Below are 12,223 nucleotides of genomic sequence, written 5' to 3'. Positions count from 1 at the left end.
GATGTTTTTCTGTGTCTCATATTTTTTATATAATGTGAAGTGCACCTCATATTTCAGAGGTTTCTCTCATGGCTCGTTATGGCCTCCTTTCTTTATGTAGAAGAGTTTGGATAATACCTAAAACAAAGGTTTTTTTCTCTTCAGTTACTGTAACTAACACTTTGTTTTTGTGGTCAAAAGGTTTTGAGCCACTCCCTGAGATCTTGTAATACATTTGCAGTACTCACTAACTTTCTGCAGATGGCAACAAAATTCTGTCTGCTGTTGGTCTGCAGGAATCGTTCTGCAGGGTTCTGGCAGTGTGTTTGGCATCAATATACTAAAAAATGAAGCAGTTGGTTCATAATTTCTTCATTTCTTTAAAGATTGCAGCAGATTCAAATAAAAAAATGTGTCTTTTTGTAACAAACCACTAGTAACAAAGTGCCTAAAGACAAATTCAGATGGATTCTTTGCTATGTTGCCTGTTTTGTATACACACAACACTGGCTCATCATGTGAAACATAGCATTAGATGGTCAGTTACAAGGACTAGGCTGAAAATGACAGGACAAGTGAAAAAGCAACAAATGTCCAAAGAAAAACTTTAAAAGAACCTCAGGAAGCCTGGAGAACTATTATTTAAGACCACTTTAATCTTACGAAAATGAAAACTTTTCTACATGAAAACAGAGTTATGGACTGAATCAGAGTGAGTAACTTAATGAGACTCATACTCGGTTACTGAAAACATGACTTTAATTATATATTAAAAGAAAAAAATAATATCCATGAAAACATGACATTAAGTTAAAATACATTTTTAAGTTCCTTTCTTAGTATTTACTGTTGGTCCTGTGTTTCTTTCTTTTGTCTCAGCCTTTCCTCCTGCAGTGAAATGTCCAGGGCTCTGAGCTGTTTTAAGAAGCCGTGATTGGGCAGGATACAGCGGCGCTGTCGCACATGCTCAATTGCGTCCACTACAGTTAAATTGTGTTTCATCATCAGGTATGCCAGGACCAGTGTCGCTGACCTGCTCCGGCCCATCACACAGTGCACCAGGACCTTGTCTAGAAAAAATGAAGATATATGGATTTATTAGAAACAAACAAACTTGTCCTCCAGATAATGAACTCAAAGGTTTCCTCAGAGTCCCGGAGGACTCACTCTGTGGGTGAGCGAGGGCCTCGTGGATGAAATTTGCTGCAGGCCTGAAGTACTGGGACATGTTGAAAGTGGGTTTGTCATCAGCCTCTACACCATAATACTGGATTTCCATGTCTCTGTAGTACTGAGCACCAGTCAGCACATTATTCCACTTTCCCTCTGCTGCATTCAGGATATGTGTAATCCCCAGATCCTTCAGACCAGGCCGCTCCAGAGCAGTTTTCCTGTGTTTATGCAAACACAGACTCAGTATGAAGCTGTCATCATGAACTTTTGACACAACTGACTGAATAGTTGTATAAGGGCTGATAAGTACAATGACATCTGCAGTACGCAGATTTACGCACTCATCCCCGATGTAGACATCTGGCCAGACCTCGTTGAAGTGTGTGTAATGAGCTGTGGTGCCGGTCCAGAACAGCTGCTCAAGGTCTAATGTTCCTGGAGTGATGTAAGCGCTGTCTGGGTCCACCTGAACGGCTGCATATGGGTTTCTACTTCTGGACTTCACCATGCAAGAGAACATTGTTTTCCTGTGCTGTCCACAACACACACACACACACACACACATATGCCTGAAATTAATCAACTCCTGCACACTGCCATCTGTCCCAAAGCTCTACAGGGATCTGTAGACATTACCACCTATATGCCAAGGATGTTTATGGAGTCCATGAGCATTTTTTCCTAAATACTTATCAGTCATTTATAAGCAACATGCCAAAAATTAACCGGCTCCAGCTTTTCCAATGTAAACATCTGGTTTTACCCTTTTCCAAGCTGTAATTTTTCCTTTCTATTTTCTCTCACTTTTGTTGAAACAAAAAGCAATGAATCAAAAAATGAACGATCAATAGTGAAAATAACTGTAAACCTAGTACATCACCCACAGAAACAATGGCTATAGAGGATGTAGGAAGACCAGACTTTCAGAAAAAATAATGTTGTAAAGAATATTTAAATGGTTTTATTAATTTAGGGATTTCACAAATTCATAAATGAAAGCAATATTCTCTTTATGTATGCCAGTTAAGATTAAATTATTATTAAATACTGCATGCAACTTTGAAATCAGTGTTACTATGGAAACACATTAAAAAAATATGTATGTAAGTAAGAAACGTGAAAAGGGGTTTAACTATGATTGTCCACGATCACACAAACCGTATGTTGTCATTCAGTATTCTGTGTAATATTGTTGTGTATTATTGTGTGCGCAACACATGCTGTTTCTTGGATGTCACGTACAAATTCAAGCGACAGACGTGACATTTTCTGTTTGCATCATCGCTGCTGGTGCTGCTTAACTGATCATACATTTTGCAATATTAATAATAAACAATAGCAGAATAGTACACGAGATATCGGGAGCCAAATAGGAATTTAAATGACTTTTTTTAATCTCGCTCTCCGCTAATAGATTCACATTAATTATACCAATTTTTCAAAGCTTTTAGGACCCCTGCATTGGCAGCCTTGTTCTTCATCTAGTCACACTTCATACCAAGCCCTTCATGCACATTCTTTGAAACACTGTTCACACTGAAGTCACACTGAACTGAAACCACCAATGATCCACGAGGTGTGTGACATCAAGTCGGGGGGGAAAAAAACAGATATTAAATAAAAACGAGCAATTTAGTATAAAGAAACGACTCACCTCTGTTAAATGTGGATCGCAGACCTCTACTTTCCTCAGTGGATGTCAGTGTGTGTGTGTGTGTGTGTGTGTGTGTGAGAGAGAGAGAGAGAGAGAGAGAGAGCGAGTTTGTGTCCGGTGGGTGTACATGTATGTGTACCAACAGGAACCTCCCTCAGGAGGAAGCAATGAAGACTGAAATACAGACCTGGAATGGTAACTGCTCTCTCAGGCTCAGTGTTCAACATGATATTTTTAGGTAGTTAGACTACAACACCTGATCTCTCCACATGGCATGCTTTCATAATGTAATCCTGTATATGAGACCCCTAACATGACAGCACGCAGTGTTCAGGCACTGTTTTAAACAGAAACAAACTCAGTTGTTCAGTACGAGTGGCATCTTGCATCATCAGAGGAATGTCACTAATGTGTGGACAGCTGCAAGAATCAGTCACGATTCGTCAGTGCCGAGTTATTTCTGGAGGCCTGAAAAAGTCAAGAGAATAAAATAGGTGACACGCAGACCTTTTTTAAAGTTTTAATTATTTTGATAGAAACTAATTAAAATAACACAGGTTGCCAATCAAGGGAGGAATGAAGCGTTCCTGAGTGTGTTCATTATCAGGATGTGTTGGTACAGTCCTCCTCTGGGATCTGTCTGCTCTGTGTATTGAGGCTCAGTTCCAGCTGCCTCAGCTGCTCCAAAAAACCAGAGTTGGGTCCAATGTCTCGATTCAGACGCACAGCAGTGATAGCCTCCACTAACAACAGGCCCTGGCAAATCATCAGGTACGCCAAAACCAGCGCTCCAGAGCGGCTGACACCCATGGCACAGTGAACAAACACCTTCCCTGAAAGACATTTTGATCAGTCCTTTTAATAATAGCTGAAAGTAACTCGCGGATTGCTTAACATTAATGTATGCATGTCTATTTGCTTAGCCTCTAACCATTTTTCTTCAGCGCACTGTCAATGAACTGTGCGGCTGATCTGAAGAAAGGCTGGAGGTTGAACTCTGGGTGGTCTGCAGCTTCAACAGCGTGATATTCCACTTTGAGGTCTCTGTAGAACTGCAGGCCTGTGTTAATGCGGTGTCGTCCTGCTGCAGCGTTTAGTATGTGAGTTATACCCAGAGATGAAAGTATGATTTTATCTCGTGCCACAGACCTGCATACACACACGGCATACAGACTGATTTACTAGAATATCGTTTTTGATACATTTCATGGCGCCTAAAAAGAGTTTTCCACTCACTCATCTCCAATGTAGAGGTTTGGCCAGACTTGATTGACGGGTGCCACCGGCTTCCTGTTTGTCCAAAGGATGTTCCTCAGCTCTGTCAGAGATGCCATTTCTTCCTGCCGGGCTAAGTGACTCCTGCAGCAATAAAGATGTGTGTGTGTTGTGTGTGTGTGTGCATATGTGTTTGCATATGTTGATGCTTATGGGTTTGTGTGTGACTGATTGTATCTTTACAGTGTTTGGGCCTGTCTTCGTCTCCTCCTCTCTCTCTCCAGGCTCATGTCGAGGCTGCGGAGCTGCTGCAGGAAGCCTGGGTTTGGGCAGATGTCTCTATGCGGCCTGACAGCGGCTACTGCCTCCTGCAGCCTCAGGCCCTCAACAATCATCAAAAAGGCCAGCACCAAGGTTGCAGATCGGCTCACGCCCATCAAACAGTGTACAAACACCCGTCCTGGGATTGAGATGATAAACATTACCCTCAATACCATTTATAGATATATAATGCTGTTAAAAAGTATTTGCCTCCTTCCTGGTCTGTTTTTTTTTTTTTGCACATTTGTCACACTTAAATGTTTCAAATCATCATCAGTTTTTAAATTGTGATTTCATTCATTACTACCTGGTATGAAAAAGTAATTGTCCCCTCTTGTTAAATCATGAATTAACCATGATTAACAGCATTTTTTGGAAAGCTAAGTTCAGTTTCACTCGCCTGATTACTGCCAGGCCTGATGAATCAAGAAATCATTTCAATAGAACCTGTCTGACAAAGTGAAGTAGGCCAAAAGACCTCAAAAAGCAACACATCATGCCAAAATCTAAAGAAACTCAAGAACAGATGGGAAACAAAGTCTGAAAAGTGTTACAAACCTTTGAAACTCCAGCAAATCACAGTGAGGGCGCAAATGCACAAATGGAGGAAAACTGGAATATGTCTGAACCTTCCCAGGAGTGAGCAATGTGCCAAAATTACTCCAAACGTGCATCAACGATTCATTCGGGGGTTTACAAAAGAACCCAGAACAACATCTAAATAACTGCAGGCCTGCCTTGCCTTCGTTAAGGTTCATGATTCAATAAAAATAAAGGGACTGGATAAAAATCGCATCCACGGGAGAGTTCCAAGGAGAAAACCACTGCTGACCAAAAAAACACAAAGGCTTGTCTCACATTCACCAAAAAACATCTTAATGATCCACAAGACTTTGGGGAAAACAGCCTGTGGACTGACAAGACAAAAGATGAACTTTTTTGGTAGGTTTTAGACCCGTTACATCTCCTGCAAAACTAGCACAGCTTTTCATATAAGAATGTCATACCAACAGTCAAACGTGGTGGTCGTTGTGTGATGTTCTGGGGCTGCTTTGTAATAGGTTCAGGGGGCAATCACTTTTTCACATAAGGCCAGGTAGGCTTGAAGAGCTTGTTCCGCTTAATAAATGAAATAAGGATTCCTTATTTTAGTCAAGAATAAAATCTAATGTCATTAGATGGTGTGGCTGTATGACACTGAGATCTAATCCAGCCACATGCTGTAACCCTGCCCACTTGCCTCCCATGGCTAGTGCAGCTCTGATGTATCTTGCTGTTGGATAGAAGAATGGACTGAGGATGAAGTCCATTGCATCATCAGCTTCAACACCATAATAATCCACTGTCATGTCTCTGTAGAAGCGCGGGCCAGTGTTGACGTAGAAATAGAGCCCGTGGCCTGGGTTGGGGGTTCCATGAGCAGCATTTACAATGTGAGTAATGCCCAGACTGTGAAGAGTGCCCTTGTCACGAGCTGCTACCCTGAAACACAATAGCACACTCAGTGCTGCACGAGTGCAGAATGTTTATAGATGTGTGTGCATGTTAATATGTGCACGCATACTCATTGCCTATGTAAAGGTTAGGCCAGACTTGATTGACATGTCCAGTCGGTCGTCTGTCAGCGAGCAGAAACTCCTGCAGCTCTGAGACAGAGGGAGGTTCATACGGAGGATCCCTAAGAGACATACTGTACAAACACACAGACACTCATAAATCGCACAAACACATGTCATTTATTAGCCCTTCACTATGAAAAGCTTCTGTAAATGTTAATGTTTGTTATGTAAACTTATTAGTCATCCCAGCTTCTGTTAGCAACACACAGACCTGAGAGTGGGATTTTCTCAAGATGCCACACCTGCTTTCTTTCTAAATGTTTCTTACCTGAAAGATCCCCCAAACCAGCCCAATCTCATGAACTTACCTCACTTCGAGGCGCTTCGGTTTCCTCTCCTACTCTGCCTGCTCTTATTTGTTCATCACAGTCACACATAGCTGGGGTTGTTTCCTTTTATAACTCTGTAATCATACACTCAAAAGTGACAAAGTTATCTAACATACTGTGTTCACTGTTCAGGCACTCAAAACCCATTTTATTCATGGTGAATGCAGACCTGATGTTTCATTCTCATGGGGCAACCTTGAGCCTTATCCTGTGAACTTTAACATTAGCTCACATGTTTCCATGATGACTGTGGACTGTTATGTAACACGTGGCTGCTCTGCGTGTGTCTGTGTTGCTACCTTGCTGCAGAGTAAAGCCTGCTGCTCTGTCCCTTTAAGAGATGTGGATGATATTCACCAGTAATTAATTAGCTTTATCTGCTTTTAATCTGCTCATACTGATTTAGGCTGTTTACTATCAAATAACCAATTAAAGAAAGGAAGACTGCGTGACCTTAGGCGTGCAATAGTGCAACAGTAACAGTCGGCATAACCTCACTTTTATTTTGGAGTTCTCATCCTATATTTTCTTTCTGGTCCCTGTCAGAATTATAATGTTTTTATCTTTTGGGTCTCTTCTTACTCCTGAGCAAACACCTGATGGCACACCTACACTTCATCATCCAATCAAGGCCCAGCACTATATCTACCAGTCTCCACCAGTTTGTTCTGTCAGCTTGTGTGGTAGCAGAAGTGCTTTTATCTGCTTTTTTCAAGCTGAATTTATTTCTTGTTTGTTTAACCATTTCCTGCTTGAACTCTTTCCTGTTGTTCAAGGTTTCCTCTGCGTGCGGACACAAAACCCACAGTGGTAATAGGTCTCCGGTTGGTTCAGACACTACCAACCTCACCCTGACAAATCAATTACCCTTTAAACTGCCACTTCAGAGTTGCCTTTCATGCGTCTAAGTTCAACTAATGACCAAACTTAGTAAATAAACCTTTGCTTTGCCATCATTTTAAAACTGTTTATGTACACAGACCAGCCACTTTATTAGGTACAAGAATGTGACCGTGACTCAAAGTTTTAAAACAGGAACCAGTGAGTAATATCACCATGGCTACTTCCATTTCGATACATACTCACAGGCCAGTCTGTTCAGTACACCTGTTTAATTGCTTGTTAATGCAAATATCTAATGACTTACATTTACATGGGAGCTAGTCATTGCATTCAGGCATGTACACATGGTGAAGGTGACCTGCTGAAGTTGAAGCTAACCACCGGATAGGGGACGAAAGGTGGTTTAAGTGACTTTGAATGTGGCATTGTTGTTGGCAGCAGACAGGCACCAACAACCTTAAATATTTCTGAAACTGCTGATCTACAAGTGGCTGCAGCTCAGGAGGTAGAGCAGGTCATCTACTAAATGGAAAGTTAGTGGTTAGATCTCCTATGTCAAATATCCTTGGGCAAGATACTAATCCAAGTTGCTCTGCGATGCATCCAAAAGAGTATGAATGTACATGAATGTTAGATAAAAAGCACTTACTTGGGGGGAAAAGCACTTGTATGAATGAGTGTAAAGTTGTATAACTTCACATTATTGAATTTTTGAAGTTTTGTGCTCAGGTGAAGTAGAAAAACGCTATATATGAACCAGTCCATTTATCTAATGTGATTTCCCCACACAACTCAGTCTAAAAAGGTCATTTTGAAGCCAGACTGCTTCAAGCTGGTACGAAGGCAGTATAAAGTCATGTAACCACTTGTCAAGGTCAACTTGTTACAACAAATGTATGCAGAAGAGGACCTCCGAACGTATATCACATTTAACTTTGGCTTACAGCAGCAGAAGACCACAGTGGGTGTGGCTCCTGTCAGAAAAGAACAGTTTGCACAGACTCACCAAAATTGCTGCAACAGCACACTGGAAAAACATCAGCTGTTCTGATGAATCTCGATTTCTGCTGCGACATTCAAGCTGATGGTGCTGGAATGATTGTAGAGATATTTTCTTAATACACTTTGGGCCCTTTAGTACCAGCTGAGCATCATTTAAACACCACAGTTGACCTGAGTATTGTTGCTGACCATGTCCATCCCTTTGTGACAACACTGTACCATCTTCAGATGGCTGCTTCCAGCAGGATGAAAGACTGTGTCACAAAGCTCAGATCAATAAAAACTGCTTTCTTGAACATTTAAATGAGTTCACTGAATTCAAATGGCCTCCACAGTCACCAGATCTCAATCAAACAGAGCACTGTTAAGATAAACAGCTCAGCAATTAAACATACCTGTTTTTGTCAGATTGATTAGGCAATATTATGTAAGACAATTAAAAAAACAAATAATTCTTTTATTTGAGGAATCCTTGACTAAAAAAGTAGGTGTCTTATCAGGAAAACTGTTCAAGGTTAAACCTTGTTAGAAGTCAGATATACATATTTTTGAACATGTTTAAAATTGCAGTGTGCATCTGACCAAACAATTTAAGTGAGATTTGACAAAACATTAATGGGTTTCATAAAACTGTCCGTACAAAGCATGTGAGCAGGACTCCTAACACTCACAGAGAACATTTGAATATGATTTAAATATGAAAAACAAACCAGGAGAAACATGACATAAAGGCTCAGTGTGAGCGCTGCTGCTGCTGGACTGTAGAAAGGCAGCAGACAACCTCGAAAATAAAAATAAATAAATAAAGGTCACTCCAGACTTACACCTGCAACTACATCAAACAAAATCTAATTACACATCATATTTACAAGCTACTGATCGCCAATTAGAGTGGAGTTCTACATATGGAGAGGTGTTCATTAATCAAATGAAGGTGCAGTGAGGAACAAAGGCTGTCAGAGAATAGGACACAGTCTCCTCTTTCGTGTCAGCTGTTCATCCAGCTTGAGGAGGAGGGACAGGAAGTTCCGGTTGGGGTAAATGGCTCGTTTTTGGACAACATGCTTCAGAGCATCTCTCAGAGTAAGACGCTGCCACAGCATCAAGTACGCTATGACCAAAGTGGCCGATCTACTCACGCCCATGATGCAGTGCACCAGAACTTTTCCTGTAGAGAAGGATGGAAAATATCATGAGGGCCAGCTCTTGAAAAGAAAAAAAAAACAGTATAATATTCACATTCAGTTTACCATCTTTGCTCATCAGGGCTTTGTGTATGAAGTCAGTTGCAGGTTTAAAGTACTGACTGAGGTCAAAGTCCTCTGAATCCTCCGCTGGGATGCCAAAGTAAACGCAGGTGTTCCCATAAAAACTCTGGTCACCAATGCTGCCCTGCTTGGAGTGTGCTGCGTTCAGGACATGAGTGATGCTAAGCTTATGCAATGTCTTTTTATTCTGTGCTACAGCCCTGTAGACATGGAAAAAGATGGAAAAAAGAGTAAAACTAAAGAATAGAACAGCCATGTCTAGTGTCTATAAATGCTAAATAACTTAAATGTAAAAGGAATACAAGTTCTCCTTTTTAGCAGGCATTTCTCTCCAGCAGAATTCAGAAAGATGTTGTACAAAAGCACACTCACACATTTCCTATGTACAGGTTGGGCCAGACTTCATCCACCGGTGTGAGCCCCACAGGGCAGGAATCCAAGATGACCTCCAGTTCTTTAATGAGTAGCAGGTCCTGTAGCTGTTTGCTCCTTGACATTCTCCCTGGACGCAGAGTGCTCCTTCAGCACACCCCCGCACTGCTCTGGCTGTCTGTGCCCACCGTCCCCCTTCCCACCGAAGTCTACAGCTCAGTGAGAGGCATGAGCAGGTGGTTGTTTGAACGCTGCTTGGCTCCAAAATTAGCTCTCTGTGTTCAGTGTGCTCTCAGACTGTCTGGATGTAGTTATTTAATGTTGTAACGCTGTAGCATTGATTGGTCTGTTCACTGATGCTAAAAAACCCCAGGGGGAGAATTCAGGAGCTCGCTCTGATACCACTGATGTCACATTAGAAGAGGACAGGGGAGGGGAGTGAATGAAGCTGAACACTTTGGTTTATACATGGTGCAAATGGAGGAGGAAATAGAGGGTTGTTTCTGGCTTTCTTACTCTGGCTCATTTAAACCATCATCCTGCAGTTTTTGGTCCAGGCCTATGAGCTGTCGCAGGAAGCCTCTGTTGGGAAAAATCCAGCGCTTCTGCTGCACACAACGTATAGAGGACAACAGACTGAGGTGATGATGAATCATCAGGTAGGCTAGGACCAATGCAGCTGAACGACTCACACCCACAGCACAGTGCACAAACACTTTCCCTGAAAGTCAGAAAAGGCAGAAACAAATATAGTGAAAACTCAGATTTGTATCATCCTCTGAAAATCTGCTTGCAGTACCTCCTGATGTCAAAGCCTGGTGAATGAACTCAGCTGCGGGGTAGAAATATGGCGAGAGGTCAAATGTGGGGAGGTCGTTGGCAGGGACTCCGTAATATTTCACTGTGGTTCCATAGAAATCATCACTACCTTTACAGCAGAGTTTACCATGTGAGGCATTCAGCACATGAGTGATCCCTAGCTGGTAGAGCCCAAACTTGTCATGAGACATAAACCTGACACAAACAGCAGATGTAACACATGAATACAATCCAGATGTGCATACGTGAATTTAAATCCAGCTCACGATACTCACATGTCTCCCAGAAACAGATTCGGCCACACCTCGTCTCCATGTCGACAGGAGCGTGGAGCTGAGTGTAAAACCTCCTCCAGATCCTGGAGAGATGGGATCTCCCACTTTCTCTCTGATCCCCCTGCCACACACTTCTCCTGTTTTGGCTCCAAATCTTGTATATCACATATCATCCCTGTGGCAGCACCTGAGGAGAACTTTCTGTCTGTCATTGCAAAGTTTTTACAATGGCAGACGGTCTGCTTTGTTCTTTACCAAAATGAAACCAAGCTGCACTCTGCTGCCTTCGCCTTGACTCTCTTTCAGCAGCAGTTCCACCTCACTCAGCCTCTGACTGTCAAAAACAGGTGGCTCATTGGCACTGGCTCTCAGTCAACCTCTCAAGCTTGCTTTCCAGTTATGGCAGACTCAACGGTACAATCTGTAGGAAAGGTATATGACATGAGATCTACTTAAACGTGATAGAAAAAACGATTTAAAAACATTTATGTTGAGAATATAATTATCTGTTGAGAGACCAAGGAGACCATTTGAGTACAGAAAACTCATTGTTATGTTCAAGAAAGGTGTGTTATCGTGTGTTATCCATGCTCTTCTGCATATCTTGGTCATAATGAGAATTCCCAGCAGCTTAAAGCAGTTAGTCCAGAGGCATTTTCACTCTGAGATCTGCCATTCACTGAATAGTTTCTGTTTTTTGGGCCATTCTATGTAAACCTTAAAGACAGTTATGCAAGAAAATCCCAGTAAGTCAGCCATTTCTGAAATACTCAGACCAGACCAGCAACAATGCCACATTTAGAGACTTTTAAATCACCCTTATTCCCCATTCTGATGCTTTAGTAGGTACCATGTCTGCATACGTAAATGCAGTTTTATTGTAATCTCTAATAAGCATTTGCTTAGTGAATGATGGCACATGTTTTTAACATTATAGGTTTAGTTTGTATTAACTTTTCTTCCTACTTTCCTCTACATAATGATGCTTTCACGGCTAAAAGAGTAACAAGATTTACTGCTGCAGTCGGCTTGACACTAATATTCAATGCCCCAAAATGACAATGAAAACAGCTCATTTCATCAATGATTTGTTGCTAAAACGATAGCACACTCTTCACTTATACATAGCTTAAGTTCATGCATGAGATATTGATGTATAACATAACCTCATATAAAAAAGTTTGAATGTTATAAAGGGGGGGAAATGAATGCCAAGGCAAGAATGACAATACTGTTTTAAGAACGAAAACCACAGTAAAACAGTCAAAGTTGACGGATTAAAGAAATCCCAGGCTTTCCAAGTGTAACCAGCAGATGTCAGTGTCCTTTGAGCTGAAGTCTCGCAGGAGGCATC

At 41.6% G+C, this 12,223-nt stretch overlaps 4 protein-coding genes across 6 annotated transcripts; all 4 read right to left on the bottom strand.

Annotated features, from left to right (window-relative positions):
- Positions 1-544: 544 nt before the first annotated feature.
- On the bottom strand, positions 545-3,195 carry LOC120715114 (dual specificity phosphatase 29-like). 3 transcript variants are annotated; one of them, XM_040001938.1, is made up of 4 exons: positions 2,807-3,195; positions 1,494-1,679; positions 1,147-1,370; positions 545-1,049 (listed from the first exon to the last, which is right to left on the bottom strand). In XM_040001938.1, exons 2-4 carry the CDS (start codon positions 1,670-1,672, stop codon positions 823-825), a joined length of 630 nt encoding a protein of 209 aa, XP_039857872.1. In that variant the 5' UTR covers positions 1,673-1,679; positions 2,807-3,195; the 3' UTR covers positions 545-822. The 3 variants fall into 3 exon arrangements, with proteins under 3 accessions (XP_039857872.1, XP_039857870.1, XP_039857871.1); XM_040001937.1 differs by having other exon boundaries at positions 546-1,049; positions 1,494-1,684; XM_040001936.1 differs by having other exon boundaries at positions 1,494-3,195.
- Positions 3,196-3,312: 117 nt separating this feature from the next.
- LOC120715090 (dual specificity protein phosphatase 13-like) lies at positions 3,313-7,094 on the bottom strand. The gene is made up of 7 exons (XM_040001901.1): positions 6,270-7,094; positions 5,907-6,032; positions 5,583-5,824; positions 4,265-4,481; positions 4,043-4,165; positions 3,738-3,955; positions 3,313-3,639 (listed from the first exon to the last, which is right to left on the bottom strand). The coding sequence occupies exons 2-7, from the start codon at positions 6,029-6,031 to the stop codon at positions 3,410-3,412; spliced, it is 1,155 nt and encodes a 384-aa protein (XP_039857835.1). The 5' UTR covers position 6,032; positions 6,270-7,094; the 3' UTR covers positions 3,313-3,409.
- A 1,477-nt stretch (positions 7,095-8,571) lies between these two features.
- Positions 8,572-9,928, bottom strand: zgc:153981 (dual specificity protein phosphatase family protein). Its single transcript, XM_040001947.1, has 3 exons — positions 9,776-9,928; positions 9,386-9,603; positions 8,572-9,303 (listed from the first exon to the last, which is right to left on the bottom strand). The coding sequence occupies exons 1-3, from the start codon at positions 9,898-9,900 to the stop codon at positions 9,092-9,094; spliced, it is 555 nt and encodes a 184-aa protein (XP_039857881.1). The 5' UTR covers positions 9,901-9,928; the 3' UTR covers positions 8,572-9,091.
- A 160-nt stretch (positions 9,929-10,088) lies between these two features.
- On the bottom strand, positions 10,089-12,200 carry LOC120715117 (dual specificity protein phosphatase 13-like). Its single transcript, XM_040001943.1, has 4 exons — positions 10,870-12,200; positions 10,575-10,789; positions 10,292-10,496; positions 10,089-10,179 (listed from the first exon to the last, which is right to left on the bottom strand). The coding sequence occupies exons 1-4, from the start codon at positions 11,079-11,081 to the stop codon at positions 10,158-10,160; spliced, it is 654 nt and encodes a 217-aa protein (XP_039857877.1). The 5' UTR covers positions 11,082-12,200; the 3' UTR covers positions 10,089-10,157.
- Positions 12,201-12,223: the final 23 nt, after the last annotated feature.

This window comes from Simochromis diagramma, unplaced genomic scaffold (assembly GCF_900408965.1).
Source record: "Simochromis diagramma unplaced genomic scaffold, fSimDia1.1 OVJJ01000421.1, whole genome shotgun sequence".
Lineage (NCBI taxonomy): Eukaryota > Metazoa > Chordata > Actinopteri > Cichliformes > Cichlidae > Simochromis > Simochromis diagramma.
The sequence above is the reverse complement of the archived record's forward strand: the minus strand, read 5'-3'. Positions and strand labels throughout refer to the sequence as shown.